Raw genomic sequence first — 23,107 nt, 5'->3', positions numbered from 1 at the left:
AACTCGGGAGGCCCCCAGAGCCTCCCGATCACCGGGGGCGCCCGCCCCTGGGCACCCCCTCCGCCACACCCCAGCGCCCCCCCACACACCCGCATCCCCAGCAGCCTCGCGCCGGGGCCCCTGCAACGGCAGGAGCGCCGCGGCGAGTTGCACCCAGGACGCCGCGGAGGCGACAGGCCCGCGGCGTGTGCGTGCGCAGCGCCCCCCGCGGCCGCGCCGAGCGCAGGCGGCGGCGGAGGGAAGGAGGGCGCCGCCCGCCGAGCTCGGCCCGGCCCCTTCCCAAGCCCGCCGCCCTCCCGCCCCCCCCCCCCGGGGCCGCCAGCGGTGTCCGCGCCTCCACGCCCGCCCCTGATTTCCTCCGCACCGCGGCGGCGGCGGCGGCGGCGGCGGTGGCGGCGCCTCGTGCGCGCGGTTATTTATTTCCGGGCCCCAGAGCGCTTATAATGGAGCCGCTGTCAGCAGAACCTTCTGCTGCCGCTGCCGCCGCCGCCGCTGCCGTCCCTCCTCTTTTTTTTCCTGGCAGATCTTTGTTGTGTGGGAGGGCAGCAGGGATGGACTTGAGCTTGCGGATCTCCTGCTAGAGCAGCCGCGCTTGGAGAGGGCGCCGCAGCTACAAAGAGGAGCCGCCGCCGCCGCACCGAGGCCCCACCGACCCGGCCTCCGTCCGCCCGCGCCCCCGCCCGGCCTTTTCGGCCCGCGCCTCCCGGCAGAGTCCCCTTGCGGCGGCAGATGTGTGTGGGGTCAGCCCACGGCGGGGACTATGGTGAAATTCCCGGCGCTCACGCACTACTGGCCCCTGATCCGGTTCCTGGTGCCCCTGGGCATCACCAACATAGCCATCGACTTCGGGGAGCAGGTAAACCCCGGCCGCGCCCCTCGCCCGGCCCGGGCAGCGCCGCCCAGCGCCCCGCACCCTGCACTCTGCTCCCTCTGCCCTGGCCTTAGACGCCCGGGCGGCAGGGGATGGGGGCAGAGGAGAGTCACCTGCTCCGAGTCTCTTTTTATCCTGGAACATTTGCTTGGGTTTACAGCTTGTCAGGGATGACTTTCCAGCATTCCATTCCCCCCTCCCCCCAGTTATTCAGCAGACTTTTCCAGCGCTCTCTGGAAAATGTTAGAAGACTGGAGGGTTTGGAGCTTCACCTATAGAAGTGGTTTTAGTGCACAGGGAGTATTATGTAATTTGTGATTATGTAAACCTCTGGCTTGTAAGTAAAATATAGTTTCTGATAGCTCGAGTGCTGGGGTTTTGTTTATCCCGGGCTTGTGGTGATGGTGATGATGGGGAGATTTTTATATTAGAATGTGTCTGTGTGATTTCCCAGGTACTTCTAATTTTTAAAAAAGCGTATGTATGGATTAGAGGTGTCCCAAGCGTGTCCTGAGAAACCGACCACTGACCATCTCTAGTTTAGGGTTTCTTTCCGCCGCCCCCCCCCCCTTTAAAGAAGGGGAGCACATTTGTGTTTGTTGCTTTCTCATCCTTGTTTCTTTTTCATGTTTTCCCCCATTTCTCTTCATGTGGCGTCATTGCAAATCCAGCTCTGCAGACTCTCCAGCAGCGGGGCTTTGGTACTCTGCCCTTTGCTGCTGGGGACCGTTTTCGCAGGCCTCCAGCGGGATGCAGTTGTGTTTTAAGACCCAGAAGAGGATTGGGGGGAAGGTGCAGCAGCCTGTCACCTTGATGGGCAGGTGTATGACTGGCCCTGGGCAGCTCCTGCTGTTGTCCTACCCTATTTCTTTTCCTTCAAGTCAAGAGACCTCAAAGGATGTTTGAGGTAGAAAAGGCACCTATTCTGATGCACCTTTAGTTTCAAAAAACCAAACAGTTTTTTCCAAGGGGAGTTCCTTTGACTCCTCCTTTTGCTGAATATCTGCTTACATTTGTCTCTTTGCGGCTCAGAACTTTTGATTGATTGTGATGGTTTAAGCGCCTTAATACTTAACCCACTTTGTAAGCTACTTTTTACTTCGAATTTTATAGCCAGCAAGTGTTCATAATGTAGCGTAGCCTCTAGAGACCTTTGACTAGCTAGTAAGCCAACTAATTCCCTTTGATGAAATGTTATTTTTTTCTGTTGCCGCTTTGCTCTGCCAGCACCTGACCAGGTCCCCCAAGGCTTCTCTGCTACTACCCGGCCCCCAACCCCCTACGCCCCAACACACACACCTTCCCTTCTTTCATAATTAACTGGTGGCTCTGGGCATTTCCTCTAATCTTTGGAAAGGTTTTTAGACATGAATTTATTACGTTGCATATTTTAGATGAGTCAAGTGCTGCGTGTTCACCTCAACCTTTTGCTATTTTAAGACTTATCTTCTTGGAGCTGCCCCAAAGGTTATCAGAAAGCCTAGGCTGCTCACCTGATCGCTTCTCTCTGAACTGTAGTGTGTGTGTGTGTGTGTGTGGGTGTGGGTGTGGGTGTGGTGTAATAAAGTGATAACTGGAAGAATGAATATTCTTTGTCATAATTAAAGGGCCTGGAGTTCCCATGGTGGCTCAGCAGGTTACAAACCCAACTAGTATCCATGAGGATTTGGGTTCAACCCCTGGCCTCACTCAGTGGGTTAAAAGACCTGGTGTTGCTGTGAGCTGTGGTGTAGGTCACAGAGGTGACTGGATCTGGCCTTGCTATGGCTGTGGTGTAGGCCAGCAGCTGCAGCTCCAACTCGACCCCTGGCCTTCCATATGCCGCAGGTGTGTGGCTCTAAAAAGAAAAGGAAAAAAATAGTAATGAAGGGCCTAAAGAAAACCATGGTATTGCCTCACATTTGCCTTGATTTTATACATGGCTGATATAACTAAGGTTTGATTTTAGTGTAAGGAAAAGGGTCTCCCCAAGATCACAAAAGAGACAACTGGTCTGTCCTAGTGGGTCTAATAATTCAAACTCATCCTTGAAATGTCGCTAACCTCCTTATCGTAGGTGATGTAAGCAAAGCTCTAGAAGAGTTGTCTTGTTTGCACAGAAGCAAGTTTTATCAGCAAGTGTCCTTTGCAGTTCTTATCCCTTAAGCGCAGGTATAGGCATGAGGTTATAGGCTGCCTGGTGGTGGAGATATTTTATCAGAGTTAAGGGTGGAGAGAGGAGGGAAGGAATGGTTGTGTTTCCAAAACCTTGCTCTGCCTTCCATCATCATGGTAAGTGTGCAAAATGGTGCAGGGTAAAAAGAATGGAACTTATTTTTTCATGCTGTTAAGCTGGAGGGAAAGAATTACAGTGCAAGCTAAAAAGTGATCTGGTCATAGGTGAGTAAGGAATGAAAGAGCATTTCACCCTAACTGCTTTGAGGCACAATGAAGAGGAGGAAAAAAACAAACCTATTTGCAAAAGTGGGTCTGCATTAGATTTCTGAAAGTATGCAGCCATTGACATGAAGTTTTGTCAAGTTTTAGACAGACAGACACATGAAGGTCACCACCATCCTTCTTTCAGATGAGACGCATGAATTACACCTTGTTGTGAGTGGACAGTGAGTTGTACTTCAGTCACTTAGTAAATCCTAAACAAGGCTAGTGACATGGGAGCCCAGAGGTCAAAACAGTCCTTGAGTTCACAAGTTTTTGAGATGATAAATCCAAAATTAAAAAGTAGAACATCTCATTAGCTTTCAAGTCTCCGAGTTGTCAAGAACCAAAGGATAATGAAATCAGTTTAATGTTTCTTCAGTGAGGGTCTTTTTGTGTGTGTGTGTGATTATAGACATCTCACTTTGTGGTTTCCGTAGAAAATGTGGACAGAACTTTTGAAATACAAATCCAGTTATATACTAGATACCACTGAATTTTGAATAATCAGCACATGTGACTCTGTAAAGGAATTACACGTTAATTAACTTGGAGCTATTAGTTTTGGGGTTGGGGGAAGCCATGAAGAAGCCTGTAAACCCGTAACAGTCCATCCAGAACCTTCTACTGTTTTCCATGAACATGATCTGTTATGTGCAGGCTGTAATGTTACATAGCTTAGCCAGAAAAAGAAACCAAATATTATGGTTTCTAACAAACTTAGCGTTTCTAACAAACTCGATTTCAGTTTTGGTGGTGGTAGTAATTTGGGGGTGGGGGCATGTGATGAATTCTAGAATTCTAGACTGGAAAAAAAGCTGTATGAAATAGAATGGCATGCTATTTATTTATTTATTTATTTTTGCTTTTTTAGGGCCGCACCTGTAGCATATGGAAGTTCCTGGGTTAAGGGTCCATTCAGAGCTGCAGCTGCTAGCCTACACCACAGCCACAGAAACACAGAATCCAAGCATCTGCGACCCATACCACAGCTCACGGCAATGCTAGATCCCTGACCCACTGAGGGAGGCCAGAGATTGAACTCGCTTCCTCATGGATACTAGTCGGATTTCTTTCCACTGTGCCACAGTGGGTTCTCCTGTGACGTGCTTTTTAATGTTAAGCATAGGCAGCTAAGAAAAAAATGAGAATGCATCCCTTATTGCAGAAACTAAAATAATGTTTGTAGAACCCTTTAGTTGTGTAGAACACTTTATGATATTTGCACTATGTGCAAATATTTTATCTCTGTTTTTACAGATTGAGAATCAAAAGTATTCATTGCTCTCATTCATTGAGCACTCAGTGTGTGCTTGTGACATGTCAGCACATGTTATATATGAAGAAAAAATAAGAGGCCAAGGCCTGTTAAGACCCTTGTCCAAGTTCACAGGCAGTGCAGGGCAGAGCTGGGGTTCAAACCATGTCCGCCTGGCCCGTAGCCGTTCTGCTCTCTGCTTACTCACTGAGATCCACCCCGGAATTCTTAGAAATTTAGAAGTTCTGGCTTTTCTGAGTCCCAGCCTTGCTTTAAACTTAATCTTAGCTGTCATGTGTTGCATTTTAATGACTCAGCTGATATAAGACAATCATAATGAAGCCTCTTAGGAAAGGGAGACTGTGACCAATAGGCCAAATTATCCAGATAATTAATTAAATGAACACTGTATCTTATTTTGACAAGGTTGGCATAGCCTTTGGTTAAAAGGGAGGGAAAAAGATAAGAAACAACTGATACTTGACAATCAAATTGTTTAGAAGTCAGTTAAAGCCTTACAGCTTGCTAAGGAGAGATGGAAGATGCTGAGATAGATTCTGAACAGCGTATTTCTTCCAGAGTGTCTGCAGATGTCCATTTGAGCTCATCATATTCAGAGGATTGTTATTCTATTTAAAATTAAATTTGGGGAGTTCCCATTGTGTCTCAGCGGATACAAATCTAACTAATATCCCCGAGGATGCAGGTTCGATCCCTGGCCTCAGTGGGTTGAGGATCCGGTATTGCCGTGAGCTGTGGTCACAGACACGGCTCAGATCTGGCGTTGCTGTGGCTGTGGTATAGGCTGGCAGCTGCAGCTCTGATTTGACCACTAGCCCAGGAACCTCCATATGCCTTGGGTGTGGCCCTAAAAAATTTAAATTAAATAAAATTAATTCAATTAAACTTGGTACAGGAGTTCCCGTCGTGGCGCAGTGGTTAACGAATCCGACTAGGAACCATGAGGTTGCGGGTTCGGTCCCTGCCCTTGCTCAGTGGGTTAACGATCTGGCGTTGCCGTGAGCTGTGGTGTAGGTTGCAGACGCGGCTCGGATCCCGAGTTGCTGTGGTTCTGGCGTAGGCCGGTGGCTACAGCTCCGATTCAACCCCTAGCCTGGGGACCTCCATATGCCGCGGGAGCGGCCCAAGAAATAGCAACAACAACAACAACAAAACAACAACAAAAAAGACAAAAGACAAAAAAAAAAAAACTTGGTACAAAGTCCCTGAATTCCTTAAAAGCCAAGTTCACCAAATTATGTAGAATAAATCGGTGATTTTTTTTTTAAAGGTACCTAGTGACACATGAAATGTTAAGGACAGCTTTGCTATGAAGACTTGAAATAGAAAAAGTTGAAGTCGTTCTCACTTAAGAAGAAATGTGTTCTGCTCAGTGGCAGGTAGCCTACTCTTTGACGCTCAAGTGACGACTTGAGATATTTCAGATGGCCCTGAGTGAATCACTGAATTTGGTTGGGTCCAATAGGATAATTCAAAGATTCAGGGTATTTATCTCTGAAGGAAGAGTTTTGCATATGGATTGTTACAATGACTACAGTGAGATGAGTAATAGAAATGTTTTGTGTTTCCCCAGCCCCCCCTTTCTAACTTAAGAAACCCAGCCTATGGTATAAGGGGGTCTCAAATCACTAACATCACAAATGGAAAAAAAAGAGAAGCCCAGAAACCGTAGCTTAATAAATGTTCTCCTGTCTGCTAAGTAGAGAAATGCACCCCACCACCACCTTTAAAAAAGGTCTCTGTTAGACCAGGAAGTACAGGAATTTTTAAAAAGTGAATGTTATCATGGCACTGGCCACTCCTGGGCAGGGACTCTTCACCCAAGGTCACTAAGTGATGGAAGAGGCCCTCCTAGGCAGAGCTTGCACTGAGTAATAGCAAACGGGTCCGTCACATATTCCACTTTCCAAAGTACTCACATACAGAAAAGTGGATCCCAGGCTAAGTTTCTGAGTAACTGTAGGAGGGGGCCCCCCACCCCCATCTATTCAATATGAATGGAATAAATCTCAAAGCAACATTTTATCCTAATTATTAAAGTAGCATATGCTGTTGAAAGTTTGGTTACATATTTTCAAATGGAGGGGAAAAGTAAAAATATCTCTAATTCCACTCTGAAGCAAAAACCCTGTTAACATTTGGGTATCTCCTGCCAATTTTTTTTTTTTAATGTAATTTAAGGTGATACGCACACATACATACACACACATTTCACAGAACTCAGAGGCATTTTTCTCATGTCATTTAAAAGTAGATGAATGTGATTGTTTTGGAGGAGTTCCAGTCATGGCACATGGGAAACGAATCTGACTAGAAACCATGAGGTATTGGGTTCGATCCCTGGCCTCTCTCAGTGGGTTAAGGATCTGGCATTGCTGTGAGCTGTGGTGTAGGTCACAGACATGGCTCGGATCTGGTGTTGCTGTGGCTCTGGCGTAGGCCAGGAGTTGTAGCTCTGATTCTGCCCCTAGCCTGGGAACCTTCATATGCCTCAGGTGCAGCCCTAAAAATCCAAAAAAAAAAAAAAAAAAAAAGTATGTAAGTGTGATTTTTTTCTTTTTTTTTATTTTAAAGTTTTACTGAAGTATAGTTGACTTCCTATGTTGTGATAATTTGTGCTGTACAACAGAGTGATTCGGTGCCACATACACACACATCCATTCTCTTTCAGATTCTTTTCCCACGGAATTATCACAGAATATTGGGTAGAGTTCCCTGTGTTGCACAGCAGGTCCCCAGTATTGTGATTTTTAACTAGCAGTGTCATGTGTGATTGTATGAGCATGCGGTAATTCCTTTTACTGTATATTCTCCTGTCGTTGAAATGCTGAGGTTATCTGTTTGTGGCCACACAATGTTTCAGTGAGCACCTTTGTGCTGTCGGTAGATAATATGTTTCCTCTGACTGCCTTGGGCTTTAAGCCTGACTTAATTTGATGCCTATTTCAGTTTCTCATTCATACATAGAAAATGAGGTCACTGGCAGGCCATAGTTAGTCAAGGACTCAGTGACCTCCTTAGTCCAAACGATACTCACTGCTCGGTTGTTTCCTGGTTTCCTTGAGATGTACATAGGCATTTAAAGTACCTCTCTTTGACTGCACTTAGATAAGGAGATTATTTCTAGAGCCACAAAGGTGTAATCCTGTGGTTTGCTTCTTTACTCCTTTATTTATTGAGATGGTTTGATGACCACCCTACTACTTTGTCAGAATACTTTTCTTCCCAAACATCTCCTTCAAAAACTAATCAAATACTTCTTACATCAAAACCATATCTAAGTCTCTTTCTAGTAATACATCACCTTCTTCAGCAGCAGTTTAAAAAGTGTACCAAGTAATACTGTTCATGGTACCATCTTACTTTGTTGAAGTGACAAGCCCAGATTTATAGTAGTGGGCAGTAATTGGTTTCCATGTCTTTTTTCTCTTCTTTGTTTGATCTGGGGCAATGAGCAGATTATGTTGGGATGGGAAGGCAAGAGGTCACGGTGGAAAGTCATTCTTTTAATGTCTTATGCGAGTTGGAATAAATAAACTTCGTTAAACTCATACCAGAGTGACTTGGGTCATGTCAACATTTAAAAAAATCAGTCTGGTATTTTTTGACACCTGAAACTTTATTAGTTGTTGCAGAGATGCCATAGAAATACAGAAAACCCTGTTTTATGTAGCATTATCTGTATATGAGCTACCTCTGTGAGTGCATTGTCTTGATAACTGAGGTTTATCCTTTAAAATGCAAACCACAGGTTTTTTTCCTTTTTTTAGTACAAGATTATTTTTGCTGCAAGTCTATGTTGCACGTTTCTTGACCTTATTAGATAAATATTTGTGCAAAACGCAATGAACTTTTTTTTTTTTTTTTTTTTTTTTTGGTGGCTTATGAGTGTTGTGCTGAGCAACACTCACTGACAGGTGATATTAAAAATACTTAACAAGGAGTTCCCATAGTGGCTTAGCAGAAACAAATCTGACTATTATCATGAGGACACACAGGTTCAATCCCTGGCCTTGCTCAGTGGGTTAAGGATCTGGTGTTGCCGTGAGCTGTGGTGTAGGTTGCAGACATGGCTCGGATCTGGCATTGCTGTGGCTGTGGCGTAGGCTGGTGGCTACAGCTCTGATTCAACCCCTAGTGTGGAAACCTCCCTATGCCGTAGTGCAGCCCTAAAAGGACGACAACAACAAAAAATATTTAACAAAGAGTTTGGCACTGACCAATAAAATCAAAATAATAAGATAATAATTAATAAAAATAGCTAGTACATGTTGAATAGTTGCTTTTTTTTTTTTATTTTTAGGGCTGCACTTGCAGCATATGGAGGTTCCCAGGCTAGGGGTCGAATCAGAGCTATAGCTGCCAGTCTATGCCACAGCCACAGCAGCACAGGATCCAAGCTGCATTTGCAACCTACATCATAGCTCACGGCAATGCCAGATCCTTAACCCACTGAGCAAGGCCAGGGACCTACCCTGCAACCTCATGGTTACTAGTGAGATGTGTTTCCACTGTGCCAAAACGGGAACTCCTGAATAGTTGCTCTTTTAACTTTCTACTTTGGCTCTTCTCTGGGCCCTGAAACTATAATTTATTACAAGTCCCTGAAAAAAAAAAAATTGAAGAGTGAATCCTTTGGGAGGCTTTCCTTTGTTAAAAAAAAAAAAAAAGAAAGAAAGAAAAAGAGAAAAAAAGCATATATACTTTGTGACCCTAGCTCTTCTGCCCTGCCCTAATTTTGTTTCTGTTCTAGTGAGATTCTCCAGTGTCGGGAATGTGACCTTTGAACGAGAGGTGTTGCCAGATTTGACACAGCCCAGGCTCTCAGATTAGGTCCTGGTTGAGAAAACACACATGACACACATTTGCAGTCAGAGCATCACAGAGCGGAATGCCTCATTGCACAGTGTGGTTGGTGATGACACCCAGCAAGGTGCTCATTCGCTGTAGCATCTTGGTGAGTCTGTGGTCATGGTTAATGAAACAGGGGATATAGAGGTAGTTCTCACCCAGAGGTTGTCACCCCTGCCTTGTTCTCTGCACGCTCCTGTCACCAGAGTGGGCAGCACCTGTCTGCAAGGATGAAAGTAGAGTCACAGGGTAGGCCAATTAGCAGACTTTATATCAAGCCCTTCAGATCCTGGGTTTTTTTTTTTTGTTTCTGGTTTGTTTTATTGTTGGTATTTCCATGGTTAGAGGATCATTTAGCTGCTCTGCCAACAAACAAGCATCTCATGATGCTGAGACCAAATGAGCTTAAACATGATAAGGACTCCAGTTATCTCGGTCAGCTGAAGACTTCTGCATCACAGCTTCCTGGTTCTATATGGTTGCTTCTCCCTGCCAGAGAGGTTTTCCACATCCATCTCGGAAAGGGAAATAACTCGGTTATTTGTCAGGGCAAAGGTGGTATTTATTCCCCTAGATAATGAGTTATCAGAAAGCAGCCTGTACATCTAGTCCAGGAAAGGCCACATGGTCCCTTCGTTTCTAGTAGAGAGAGTACATTTTGGTCTAAGCTGACAAGTCCTAGCCAGCTTTTACATTTTTTATGGGGTTCTGGTGTCACAGGTTTGGCAAGGCTTTTCATGAGTTGGACGCCGGGCACTGTTATGGGGTCACTTGTGTGCAGATGGGTTTGTTGGTATGAACAGGTGTTCCTCTTACCAACCTGGGTCCACATCTCTGTCCCCAAGCTCAGGGTGGGGGAGGGGCTGTGTGTACGGCTCCTTTTCCAGCACAAGGAGTGGAGAGGCCCCCACCCCATCCCAGACATTTCCAAGCCCACATTACCAGCACACTTCCTGTGCCATGTCAGGCTGCCAGTTCCTCCTCACCTCAGTCGTCTGGATGGAGACTGTGGCTGGCAGGGGGGCCCTGTGACTCCAGGCTGGAAGGTAATTCAAAGCAAAAGCGGACTTCCCTATAGAGCTCCCATTGTGGGTCACTGAGTTAAGACCTGACATAGTGTCTATAGGGATGTGGTTCAATTCCTGGCCTCGCTGAGTGGGTTAAGGATCCAGTGTTGCTGTGAGCTGTGGCATAGGTTGCAGATGTGGCTCAGATCTGGCGTTGCTGTGGCTGCAGTATAGGTCGCAGATGCAGCTCCGATTCAACCTCTGGCCTGGAAACTTCCATATGCACCAAGATTGGCTCTAAAAAAAAAAAGTGGGACTCCCTGGATAGGAACTGTCAAGGGTGACCAAAAAGGTGAGGTTGAAGCTCCATTGGAATTCAGTGGCTGAAAGGCAGAATGTTTACCAGCAGGTTACCGAGCCTTATTCTAGGGAGCAAACTGAGCTAAGAGTGAAAAGGGGCCAAAGTTGACTCTGTGGCCATCACCTCCCCTGGGTATAAGAAGCAGAGATAGCTTATTTGGTGAGAGGCACAGAAAGGACCATTTGGGGTCAGGAAGCTTTCAAGGGTCATGGTCCAGTGCAAGCATTTACACAATGAGAGCCGGTCACTCCAGGGTGTTGTCTTGGCTAATGATAATGAGTCCACATCTATAAGCTTGCCAGGATCCCTACTCAGATTTTTTAGAAACAAATATACCATCAAGTCTAGACTTTTGAGTGGTGAACTGTCAGCTTTTCTTTTGCCTTTTGGCTTAGGAATGGCTGTGTGTTGTTTTCAAAGAAGTCTTTAAGATGATAAGAAAGTTTGTTTGCTCTTGAAGGCTGATCTGTAAACAGCCCCAGAGCTCTGCTGGCCCCTGGATTATGCGTTTTAATAGAGGGGAATGGTAGTGTGGCAAACCTAAAATAGGAGATTACAAGAAAAGAAAAAAAGAGATTGTCTGAGTGCTTTAAATGGTTTGGCAGGAAATTCAACCGTGGCTGGAACACAACGGCCTCCCACGATGTGTGGCCTAAACTTGACATTTATAAAGATGGTCAGCACAGAGGAGAATAACAAATAACCAGGCTGCGTAAGACGGGGGTGACTTTTACCTTGTCTCTTGGAGTTCCCGTTGTGGCTCAGTGGTTAACAAACCCAACTAGCATCCTTAAGGACGTGGGTTTGATCCCTGGCCTCGCTCAGTGGGTTAAGGATCTGGTGTGGCCGTGAGCTGTGAAGTAGGTCGCAGTCTCGGCTCAGATCTGGCACTGCTGTGGCTGTGGTGTAGGCCAGCGGCTACAGCTCCCATGGGACCCCTAGCTTGGGAACCTCTCCATATGCCACCTGCGGCCTAAAAGACAAAAACAAAAACAAAGCACTTTTACCTCGTCTTGATTCTGGCCACGTCTAATACAGAAGTAACTGGAAAGAGCCCTTGAGGCCGGCTTGATCCCGATTAGGGAGTGAAGGGTCCCTTCCATTGCTCCAGACTCACATTCAGCTGTGGTTCCCTGGAGCCCTCCCAGAGATCTTGTTTTTTCTTAGGATGAGTTCTGCTTCTCACCACCTCCCTTTTCCAATGCTGTGTAGCCTCCCCTGGAGCCCCAGATGAGGTCAGGGCGTTCCCATCTCCTCCCACACTGGGTCACACCTTTAGGTGTCAACACCACCCGGGCCTCACACCTACCAGGCTGCTTACCAAACCTGGGCAGCTTCCCTGGCATTGTCAGTAGTTAGCCCAACTATTTACCCGACTTCCAGGATGTCACAGTGTTTCCGCAGCAAGGAACTTGGACTTGGTTTTGGCGACAAGAGACCCACTGAAGGGCCTCAGCAGTTGGTGGCAGTGAGCCTCAGTGGCTGAGCTGCAGAACCCCTCCTGTGTTTCTAAAATTCTTATTTTCTCTTATTTTTTTTTTTTAGGCTGAGTGTGTCTTCTTTCAGGGGAGGAGGCTGGTGAACCTCTTTTTCTTTCCTTTTTAAAGATGAAAGTATCAATGGCATACAGTGAGGTGCACAGATGGTACATGAACAGATCCAAAAGTTTTGACAAATGGCCAGTGGACACCCGCGTACTATCCACACCCCAGTCAAGAGATAAGAGTGTTTCCAGCAGCCCAGAAGGTTTCTGGTGCCCCTCCCCCAGAGGCCACTGCTGTTCTGGGTGCTGTGGCAAGTCTTTTTAATTGCTCAGACAAAAGGACACACACGCCTTTTGTCCTAGATAACTGAGCTTGAGGCCACGCATTGTTCGTGCACTGTATAGTGCTGTTCCTCTTTCCTATTACAAAATATGCCCAATATTGTGGATTTTAGTGGATTTAAGGCCAGTGGAGAGTTTGCCTCTCTGCGTAAAATAACTTTTCCCTCATTTTGTACTATTTGGTGTTTGGGATTATTTGGTATTGTGTTTTTTGTTTTTTGGGTTTTGTTTTGTCTTGTCACCTCGCAGCATGTGGAAGTTCCTGGGTCAGGGGTCGAATCTGAGCCACAGCTGCAACCTACACCACAGCTGAAGCAACGTTGTATCCTTTAACCCGCTGTGTCAGGCCAGGGATGGAACCCGCACCTCTGCAGCAACCCAGGCCACTGCAGTCGGATGCTTAACCCACTGCACCACAGCAGGAACTCCTATTTGATATTTTTAATCCGTCAGTTGATATACATCCTTTAGTTTTGTGAACCGCTCATCATTTTGATATTCAGATATGCTAAAAAAAATCAGTTTGCTTAGAAAGCTAGCATCATAAAACAAAATGTGGTACCTTCATACCGTGGACTATTCAGCCTTAAAAAAAGGGAATGAAATTATGATGTGTGCTACAACATAGATGAACCTTGAGGACGTTATGCTAAGTTATTTCAGCCAGACAGAAAAGGACACACTTTTGTGTCTGTGCAAGTATGCTTTTACTTGCATGCAGTACCTAAAATAGTCCAAGTCACAGAGACAGAAAGTGGAATAGTAGTTACCCGGGTTTAGGGGAGACAGGAATGGGAGTTAGTGGTTAATGGGTGCAGAGTTTCAGTTTAGGATGACGAAGTTCTGGGGTGGGGAATGGTGGTGATGGTTGCACAATACTGTGAATATGCTGAATTCCCATGAACTATACACTTGAAATGCTTAAAATGGTAAATTTTATGTTATGTGTATTTTATCAGAATTTAAAAATTTTTCATTAATTTCATAAGCTCCCTGGAGAGCCGGTGGCTTTTGAAGAGGATCTCTTTTTTTAAGGAAAAATAATACTTATTAATTTTATTCTAGTTATAGTCATTGTTTAAAGAAGGAAAAGAAAATACCAAGAAGAAAATGAGAATCATCCGCAAGCCCACTGCCTAGAGATAATGCTGTTTATTATTTTAGTGTGTGTCTTTCTCATCTCTTTTCTATCCATCCATCTATTTTAAAACAAAACTGTAACCTCTTTCCATTTTACATCCCAGGCAGTTTCCCTTGATTTTTAAGTATTCATCTGAAATGTGCTGATTAATGGCATTTTTTCACACAGATACACAATAATTTACTTAACTACTGCTCTATGGCTAGATGTTCAGTTTATTTCTTTCTTTTTTTGTCTTTTTAGGGCCACACCCACAGCATACAGAGGTTCCCAGGCTAGGGGTCGAATCAAAGCTGCCGACTGCACCACAGCCAGAGCAATGTGGGATACAAGCCAAGTCTGCAATCTACATTGCAGCTCACAGCAACACCAGATCCGCAACCCACTGAGCGAGGCCAGGATCGAACCCATGTCCTCAAGGATGCTAGTCAGTTCGTTAATCGCTAAGCCACAATGGGAACTCCTAGATATTCAGTTTTTTCTGTTTCATTCCTTTATAAATAATGCTCTGAAACCTTTGTGTTCAGAAATCTTTGTACACCTCTGATTACTTCTTTAAATTAATACTAGAAATACTTTTGGACGCATGCACCTCTTCAAGGCTTCTGCTCTGTGTGACACCACAGTCCTGCAGAAAGGTGCCCAGGGCACCCTACAGGTGCCAGGTTAATGTGTCCTGGGCCCTAGCCCACAGTGGACATTCCTCCCTTGAGGCTCTTTTACTGTCCAGTGACTTCTGCTACCAGAAACTCCATCCTTTTTTTTTTTTTTTTTTTTTTTGTCTTTTTTTTGTCTTTTTTTTTTTCCTTTTCTAGGACCATACCCGCGGCATATGGAGGTTCCCAGGCTAGGGACCTAATCGGAGCTGTAGTTGCCGGCCTATGCCAGAGCCACAGCAACACAAGATCTGAGCCACGTCTGCAACCTACACCACAGCTCATGGCAATGCCGGACCCTTAACCCACTGAGCAAGGCCAGGGACCGAACCCACAACCTCATGGTTCCTAGTCTCATTTGTTAACCTCTGTGCCACGACGGGAACTCCGGAAACTGCATTCTAATTCACTTGAAGCCGCATGGTACTAAACTCCTTCAAATAATTTCTTTTATTAAAAGCACTTTTTTTAATGCTGAGAAGTCAATTCAGTTTTTCATAATGTAATACTTTAAAACTGTTTCAAGACTTTTATTCTTTTCAGTAATCACTTTTTGGACCAAATATATACTCTGCTTTCAATTAGGCATCAGCACAGGGAGGAAAAGGAGTGACTTGGTTTTTTTCTTTAATTTTTATTTATTTATTTTTCTCTTCTTAGGGCTGAACCTGTAGTAGCACATGGAAGTTCCCAAGCCAGGGTTTGAATTGGAGCTGCGGCTGCCGGCCCATGCCACAGCCACAGCAACACCTGATCGGAGCCATGTCTGCGACCTACACCACAGCTCATGGCAATACCAGATCCTTTAACCCACCAAGTGAGACCAGGGATCAAACCTGCAACCTCATGAATACTAGTTGGATTCTTAACCTGCTGAGCTAGAATGGGAATTGCAGGAGTGACTTGATTTTACTCGCAGGGGAAGATACCTGTCCCTGCAAGTTTCAAGGCAGAGAAAGTGCCTTTTTTTTTTCTTTTTTTCTTTTTTCTTTTCTTTTCTTTTCTTTTCTTTTCTTTTCTTTTCTTTTCTTTTCTTTTCTTTCTTTCTTTATTTAATTTATTTTGTAGTACCTGCAGCATTCAGAAGTTCCTGGGCCAGGGATTGAACCCATGGCCACAGCAGTGACAACACCAAATCCTTTTCCACTGAGCCACCAGGAAACTCCAATAAAGTGCTTTTTTTTGATGAGTCCAATGATGCTGAAGAAATTTGCTTCCCCAAACTTCCCATGCGAACACGTGGGAGAGGAGAAAAAAATTAACTGACCTTCCAAGATGCCAGGTCCTGCCTAAAGGTCTTGGCATGTTCTGAGGTGGGGGGAGCACATGTGCCAGGTCCTTCAGCCTCTCCGCACAGCAGCCAGGCTCCTCTGACCCATGGCTCAGGCTTAGAGTCTCATAGGAGGTTATTTGGTGTTGACTGTGTTCTAGGGAAATGCAGAGCTAGTGATTCTTAGGGGAACTGGAAGAGAAAATGGTCTCTCTTTCTACCACCCTGCCTGTGATTTCTTCCATTTAACCTGGGCTCCTTGCTGTTTCGAGCCCGCCTTGGAGGAAAGGGGCAGAGCAGACAGAGAGGGGAAGTGGTCATGCTTACGGAGGGTGCACTGCATTCCTGTGGCTCCTCCTCTGTAGTTTCTAGCAGTTCTGCAGCTGACTACAGCGTGGTTGAAAGAATGCCCGCTCCTGAAAGGTTCCCCCTAACCCCCAACCTCTGTTCCTGCACCCACTGGCTCTTTGACCTTGAGCCAAGAACTTGACTTCTGGGAATTCCCTTTGTGACTCAGCAGAAACAAGCCTGACTAGTATCCATGAGGACTCGGGTTCCTTTCCTGGCCTCTCTCAGTGGGTTAAGGATCCCATGTTGCCATGAGCTGTGGTTTAGATCATTGATGTGGCTCGGATCCCACCTTGCTGTGGCTGTGGCATAGGCCAGAGGCTGCAGTTCCAATTCAACCTCTAACCTGGCAACTTCTGTATGCTGTGGGAGCAGCCCTAAAAAGCAAAAAAAAAAAAAAAAAAAGAACTTGACTTCTGGGGGCTTCAGCTTTCCCAGCTGTTAAATGGGTGCAAAGAGTTTCTGTTCCTTCTTTTGGAAGAGCAGACCACACAGAGATTGGACACAAAAGAACTTTGAAAAGTATGCAACTCTGCCTACATAATAAGGCAGTATTGCTAAGACTTCAAGCCAGGCATGCTAATGCTCCACCTGTTTATTTTCACCCATCCTTGACTAGAGCTGACCCTTCTTGTTTTGTATGGAATCCATGACTTGCAATAAGGGGACTTGTTAAACTAGAGCCAGCTAGGTTAGAGCAAGCAAAAAAAAAGGACAGATGCGGGAAACACTTGGATTTTACAACACGTGTGTCAGCAATATTTCTGCTATTTTTTTTTTTTCTTTTCCACTTTGGAGAAAAGACATTTAAGGCTGAATTTACTCCATAGTGTTTTTTGTTTGTTTGTTTTAATTGAGTTACTGTGATTTTGGTAACATATTCTTTTTGAAATGATGGGAGAGTTCCCACAGTGGGTTAAGGATCCAACTGCAGCCGCTTGAGTCGCTGAGGAGGCGCAGGTTCAATCCCCAGCCGGGTGCAGTGGGTTAAAGGATCTGGCATTGCCGCAGCTGTGGCGTGGGTCGAAGATGCAGTTTAGATTTGATCTCTGGCCCAGGAACTTGTATATGCTGCAGATGTGGCAGAAAGGAAGGAAGGAAGGAAGGAAGAAAAGAAAGAAAGAAAAGAAAGAAAGAAAGAGGAGTTCCTCTCACAGCTCAGTGGTTAACGAATCCGACTAGGAACCATGAGGTTGCAGGTTTGATCCCTGGCCTTGCTCAGTGGGTTAAGTATCCGGCATTGCCGTCAGCTGTGGTGTAGGTTGCAGACGAGGCTCTGATCTGGTGGTGTTGTGGCTGTGGTATAGGCCGGTGGCTACAGCTCGGATTAGACCCCTAGCCTGGGAACCTCCACATGCCGCAGGAGCAGCCCTAGAAAAGGCAAAAGGACAAAAAAGAAAAAAAAAAAAAAAAGGAAGGAAGGCTAGGTTAAATGTAATTTTCTCGAGTCATAGCCTCCTGTTTGACACGGGTTGGAGGGATGGTGATTACATGTACCGTGAGCCTCTTCTCTAATCTAGACATTGAAATGGGACCACTCTTTCTCAAATTTGTTGACAATTAAGGCAGTAACACACCAAAGTGTTTGAAACAAAGTGTGGTGGCTGCTTAATGAGTTGAAAGTTGTAAGCACTTCCTCAGATGCTTAATAGACTGTTTTGGAGTGTTTTCACTATTATGTGGAGAGTAGGTTCACTCTTAATGGAGCATACGGGGCGCAGGGGGCAAGAGTGTCTTTGTGAACGTGTTCATTCAACAAATGCTTCCCGAACACCTGTCACGTGGCAGGCCCAGTGCTAAAGGTGGGCGAGGAAAAGGCCCCAGCCCTTGCCTGTGCAGTGATTAATCTAGAAGGGCAAGCAGGCAGGCAGGCACCTACCAGAAAATGTGATCAGGTCCGAGATAGAGGAATACCTGGGTGTTTACCCCAAGATCCTGTATGAGGAAGCTTCTCTGTCCTAAGGGTCAGGGAAGCTTTGGTTTAAGCTGAGACCTGAGCCCTAAAGAGAATGATAGGGTCCCCTATTCTGGAAAACATGAGAGTTCCAGGTGGAAAGTGACAGATGCTTAGTATGACTGGGGAAGGGAACAAGGCCAGGAGGGGGCAGAAGGGCGGGTGTCATGGGGTGACCCAGACAGGAAGGGCCCCTTCGGTCAGGGTGTGGAGTCTGGCCTTGATCCTGAGGGCGGTAGGGAACTTTGAAGTGTTCTGTGTAGGGTGTGGTATGCTTGGATTTGCCTGTTCACAAGATAACTTTGGTTTCAGTGTGGCTAATGAATGAGAGGAAGGTGAGAACAGAGGCTGGGGAACCAATTAAGAGGCTCTTGTGACAACCACCAGAGAGAAGGAGGCGGCCTAGATTAGGGCTGGGGGTGGGGAGGAGGGCTGAGCGAGGAAAGCTCTCTAGACGCAAATGGACTTTTCCATCACTGACTGGACAGGGTGGGAGAGAACGAAGCAGGGTAAGGTGTTACCCAACTTTATTTTTATTTATTTATTTGTCTTTTTTTGTCTTTTTTTTTTTTTCTTTGTCTTTTTGCCTTTTTCTAGGGCCGCTCCCAAGGTATATGGAGGTTCCCAGGCTAGGGGTCGAATCAGAGCTGTAGCCACCGGCCTATGCCAGAAACACAGCAATGCCAGATCGGAGCCCCGTCTGGAGCCTATACCACAGCTCATGGCAACGCCAGATCCTTAACCCACTGAGCGAGGTCAGGGATCAAATCCAAAACCTCATGGTTCCTAGTCAGATTCATTAACCACTGAGCCACGACGGGAACTCCCTACCCAGCTTTGAAAGAGTTCGTTTGGAGTGAAGAGAGTGAGTTCCATTTCAGCTGTGTTGATTTGCTGATAGATTTAGTAAAATGTTTTAAACTGCTTCCTTGAGAGAGAATACAAGTTATGCATAATGGTGGGAGCAATGATAAATACTTGGAATCTGGAATAGCACTGTGCTCTTTCGCCTTCCCTTCCCGAAGGGGCAATGGCACGGCCTCATCCGTAAGTGGGAGCTCTTTGCATTTTTACCTACATGCAGATAGCATGAATATTCATTTTTCTCCTTCAAAAAGTATGAATGTTTTATGATACTACATTCGGTTCTCAGCCGTTTGCCTTCATGAAATAGTGAATGGAAAATTCAAAACTGCTTCCGAATCATTGGCATTGGAAGACATCAGGACTGAGGGAAGCAGGTCCATCTGCATCACCATCAGGCTGTGCCGAGGATAATATTACACTTAGACCGGGTGCCTGGTGACAGGGGAGAGGTACCATCTGGAATTAAATTTGATGGGGCCCCACGGTTTTCCTTCTTCCCTCTGTATATTAAATGTTTACTGTGGAAACAGCAGGGAGTGGACAAGCCTTAGAGGGTTTCTTTTTCTGGCTTCGTGTTTGTTTCTTTGTTTTTTGGTATTTATCTACAGCTTACAGTCTGGGTGTACTTCATAAAAGCCATTGAGAATACATTTTGCTGTAGAAATAATATTAAAAATTGTGATTAGGGAGTTCCCATCGTGGCGTAACGGAAACGACTCTGACTAGGAACCATGAGGTGGCGGGTTCAATCCCTGGCCCCGCTCAGTGGGTTAAGGATCTGGCGTTGCCGTGAGCTGTGGTGTAGGTTGCAGATGTGGCTCGGATCCCTCGTTGCTATGGCTCTGGCATAGGCCAGTGGCTACAGCTCCGATTAGACCCCTAGCCGCACCCCATATGCCTCGGGTACAGCCCTCAAAAGACAAGAAAAGACAAAATAAATAATTAAATAAATAAATAAAATAAAAATTGTGGTTAGGTTTCCAGGCCACTTGACCAAAGTTACTTAATCCCTAATGTTATTATGTTGTTATAATGTTTCATGCTAAGGCTTCATTTCTTTTCTTTTTAAAAAAAATATTTATCGTAGTTGATTTACATTGTTCCATAAATTTCTGCTGTATAGCAAATGACCCAGTCATATATGTATGACATACATACATGTATATATGTGTGCACATACATTCTTTTCCTCAATTACCTTTCATCATGTTCTGTCACAAGTGATTGGATATAATTCCCTGTGCTATACAGCAGGACCTCATTGCTTATGTTATAATGTTATTAAAATATTATCTCTTTGCAACAAAGAGTGTTAGAAAACCATGCTGTTAGAATAGTAGTAATTGAAAAAAGCAGTAATATTGAAAAATGTTATTTGTCTTAATTAACTTTACCAATAGTTGGTTGGATAAGTGTAGGGAAGGTGATGGTGTTTGGGGTGCTAGGGAGGTGCCACCAGCCTTAGAGACTGGGTTGATTTAAAATCAAAACATTGGCGTTTCTATCATGGCTCAGCGGTAACAAACCCAGCTAGTATCCATGAGGACGAGGGTTCGATCCCTGGCCTCACTCAGTGGGTTAAGGATCCGGTGTTGCCATGAGCTGCAGTGTCAGTTGCAGACATGGCTTGCTTCCTGCATTGCTGTGACTGTGGCATAGGCTGACAACTGCAGCTCCGATTCATCCCCTAGTCTGGGAACTTCCATGTGCCACAGGTGTGGCCCTACAAAGACACACACACACACAAAATCAAAATGTCACCTAGATGCACATGGCTCGTTAGCTGTGATTGTGTTGATTTCATAAATGGGAGTGCCCTGCACTCCTAGTAGGAACTTGACAAGACCTGGAGAGAGAGGGATGGATGTGAAACAGATCCCTGGGGTGGAGTTGACGTGGAGTGGGGGCAGATTCTCCTGGGTGGACGGTGGAGACTGAAGAACAGAGGAGCATAAGGCTGGACGCCCCTCCAGGCTGGACCCCTGCCTCCCTTTGGTGTCTGGGACCCAGGATAGCTGCGGGGCTCAGATGGTGACCACCATAGGAGGAAGGTAATGCGCCTCCAGCCATTCATGTAGGACTATTGCCTGTAACCTGGTGTGATCTGAAGTCTGGTGGTGGTGAGCTGGCCCCCGCTAGGGAAAAATGGAAGGCAGTTTTAAATGTTTTCACCTGGAGAATAACTCTGATTTCTTTATGGCTAGAGAAACACTTATTCTGCTGGTCACAATCAGTAGCTCCCTGGACTTTAAAATTCATGCTTCCTGCAGTGTAATTGATTGTGACCTAATCACGTCTCACATGCCAGGGCCCTGCCCCTTCTGTATTGTGCTTCCTTCCCCCTAATTAGCCTTTAAGTGGCATTCACATTTGATTTTTGTGTATTATTGCCAAGTTTTCTAGTGCGTAAAATTTTAAAACACCTACCTGTAGGAGTTCCCGTTGTGGCTCAGTGGGTTAGGATGCTGACATAGTGTCCGTGAGGATGCAGGTTGGATCCCTGGCCCCCGCTCAGTGGGTTAAGGATCCAGTGTTGTCCTGAGCTGTGGTGTAGGTTGCAGAAACAGCTCAGATCTGGCATTGCTGTGGCTGTGGTGTGGGCCAGCAGCTACAGCTCTAATGAGATCGCTAGCCTGGGAACTTCCATATGCTGCAGGTGCAGCTCTGAAAAGACAAAATTTTTAAAAATTTTAATTAAAAAAAATAAAATAAAAATACCTACCTGCATCTGTTGATTTTAGGCTTACCTGTGCCTTCATGCCATTGATACCTTCTTGAAAAAATAGTGCAAAATGCAGCATTTAATGGTACCAAACCAATAAGCTACTAACAAGCTCAAAACTTAAGTGTGAATTGGAGCAATGACAGTATTTTCTGTAATTGGACCATATCCATATTGTAAAAGGAATACTTCTAATTATATATATTTATATATTTCATATCCGAATACTTATATTTATTCCTTCCTTCCTTTCCTTTTCTTTCTTTCTTTCAGAATCCGTCAATGTTAATAGAAATACCTTAAATTAAAGGAAGGGGAAACTAATACTTAACTTGCTTTTTTCTTCTAAGTTCAGCAGAATTGGACAGGATGCTGTTAATGAGTGAGGGCTGGTGTCCCCACAGCACAGAAAGCCATACTCTGAGAAGTGTTTGCAGCAAAGTAGGGGTTTATGACAGGATGCTAATCAAGGGAATGGCAAACAAGCCTCAGATCCACCCCAGGTTGGTCTTTGAGTTGGGGGCGGGGTGGGGGGGTGTTTTTAAAGGGAAAGAACAAAGAAGCTGGGATTCGTCATCCTCTCATGACATTTCTTGATCAGAGTTTCAGGGGGTCAGGATGTCCCCGGTTTATATTCTCTGACCATGTGGTCCATGGCTTGGGGGCCTGCTAACTCATCTTGCCCTGGAGAAACACCCTGAGTCTGTATGTTAATGATTATATCTATAATAGCAATTATAGTACATTAACGATGTTAACAACAGCAATTTTAGTCATTAACAGCGGATATTACCAACATTAGCGATTTCAGTCATCTGACCCTGTGGGTTAGTGTTCAGTTAGTACTGGATTGAGGGCAGAGGGTACAAGAAAAGGAGTGCAGTGTTGGACACAGAGATTAATCATAAACCCTGCAGGGGAACTCAGTTGGGATCTTGGTTTTAATGCAACAAAGTGAGCAGTGTCCTTTTGCTTGCCTGGTGCACTCTTCCCATTTGTAGAGCACTTAACAGTTGGTAAAATATATTCTCATGAATGCAGTAGTTCCACAAATCACGGGCCTGTAGAGTGACAGTGTCCAGAGGAGAGTGAGGCCATGAGCAGCGGACATCTGTAGAAAACAAGCTTGGGCATAGAGCCCACTGGCCCCACAGTGGTGATGGGTGAGTTCCCTCTTCCTTGCCCTGGATGGTGCTCCTTGGCAGGAGTCCTCTTGCGCATGGAGGAGTGTGGAGTCCAGTCTTGAAGGTAGAGAAGTTGGCGTGGATGGTGGGGAGCTCCTAAGAGCCTGTGATGTGTATGGGGGTCAGAGGACCACAGCGGGAGGATAGCCTTCCTTCCCTGCCTGTCTCCCTGGGCTGAGCCTCCTCCCCCTGCCATTTGAGGGTCCACTCTGTCCTCATGAAGATGATGGGTGCCCCCCTTTTGCACTGAGGTGGGGTCACAGCACAGGCTTAGCTGTTCATTTTCACCTGTAGGCTCTGCCAGTGTCCTCTTGGAATCCTGTCCTTATGTTCATAAGTCTTTTTTCAATATC

At 45.5% G+C, this 23,107-nt stretch overlaps 1 protein-coding gene across 1 annotated transcript in view; it reads left to right on the top strand.

Annotated features, from left to right (window-relative positions):
- The window catches only part of ANKH (ANKH inorganic pyrophosphate transport regulator), a 175,492-nt gene continuing 152,701 nt past the window's right edge, over positions 317-23,107 (top strand). Inside the window, exon 1 of the mRNA XM_003359727.5 lies at positions 317-856. Within this exon, the coding sequence (XP_003359775.2) occupies positions 761-856 (96 nt within the window). The 5' untranslated portion in view covers positions 317-760. The remainder of the gene's footprint in view (positions 857-23,107) is intronic.

This window comes from Sus scrofa, chromosome 16, assembly GCF_000003025.6.
Source record: "Sus scrofa isolate TJ Tabasco breed Duroc chromosome 16, Sscrofa11.1, whole genome shotgun sequence".
NCBI classification, from domain to species: Eukaryota; Metazoa; Chordata; class Mammalia; order Artiodactyla; family Suidae; genus Sus; species Sus scrofa.
Note: the sequence above shows the minus strand (reverse complement) of the source record. Positions and strands in the feature narration are given on the sequence as shown.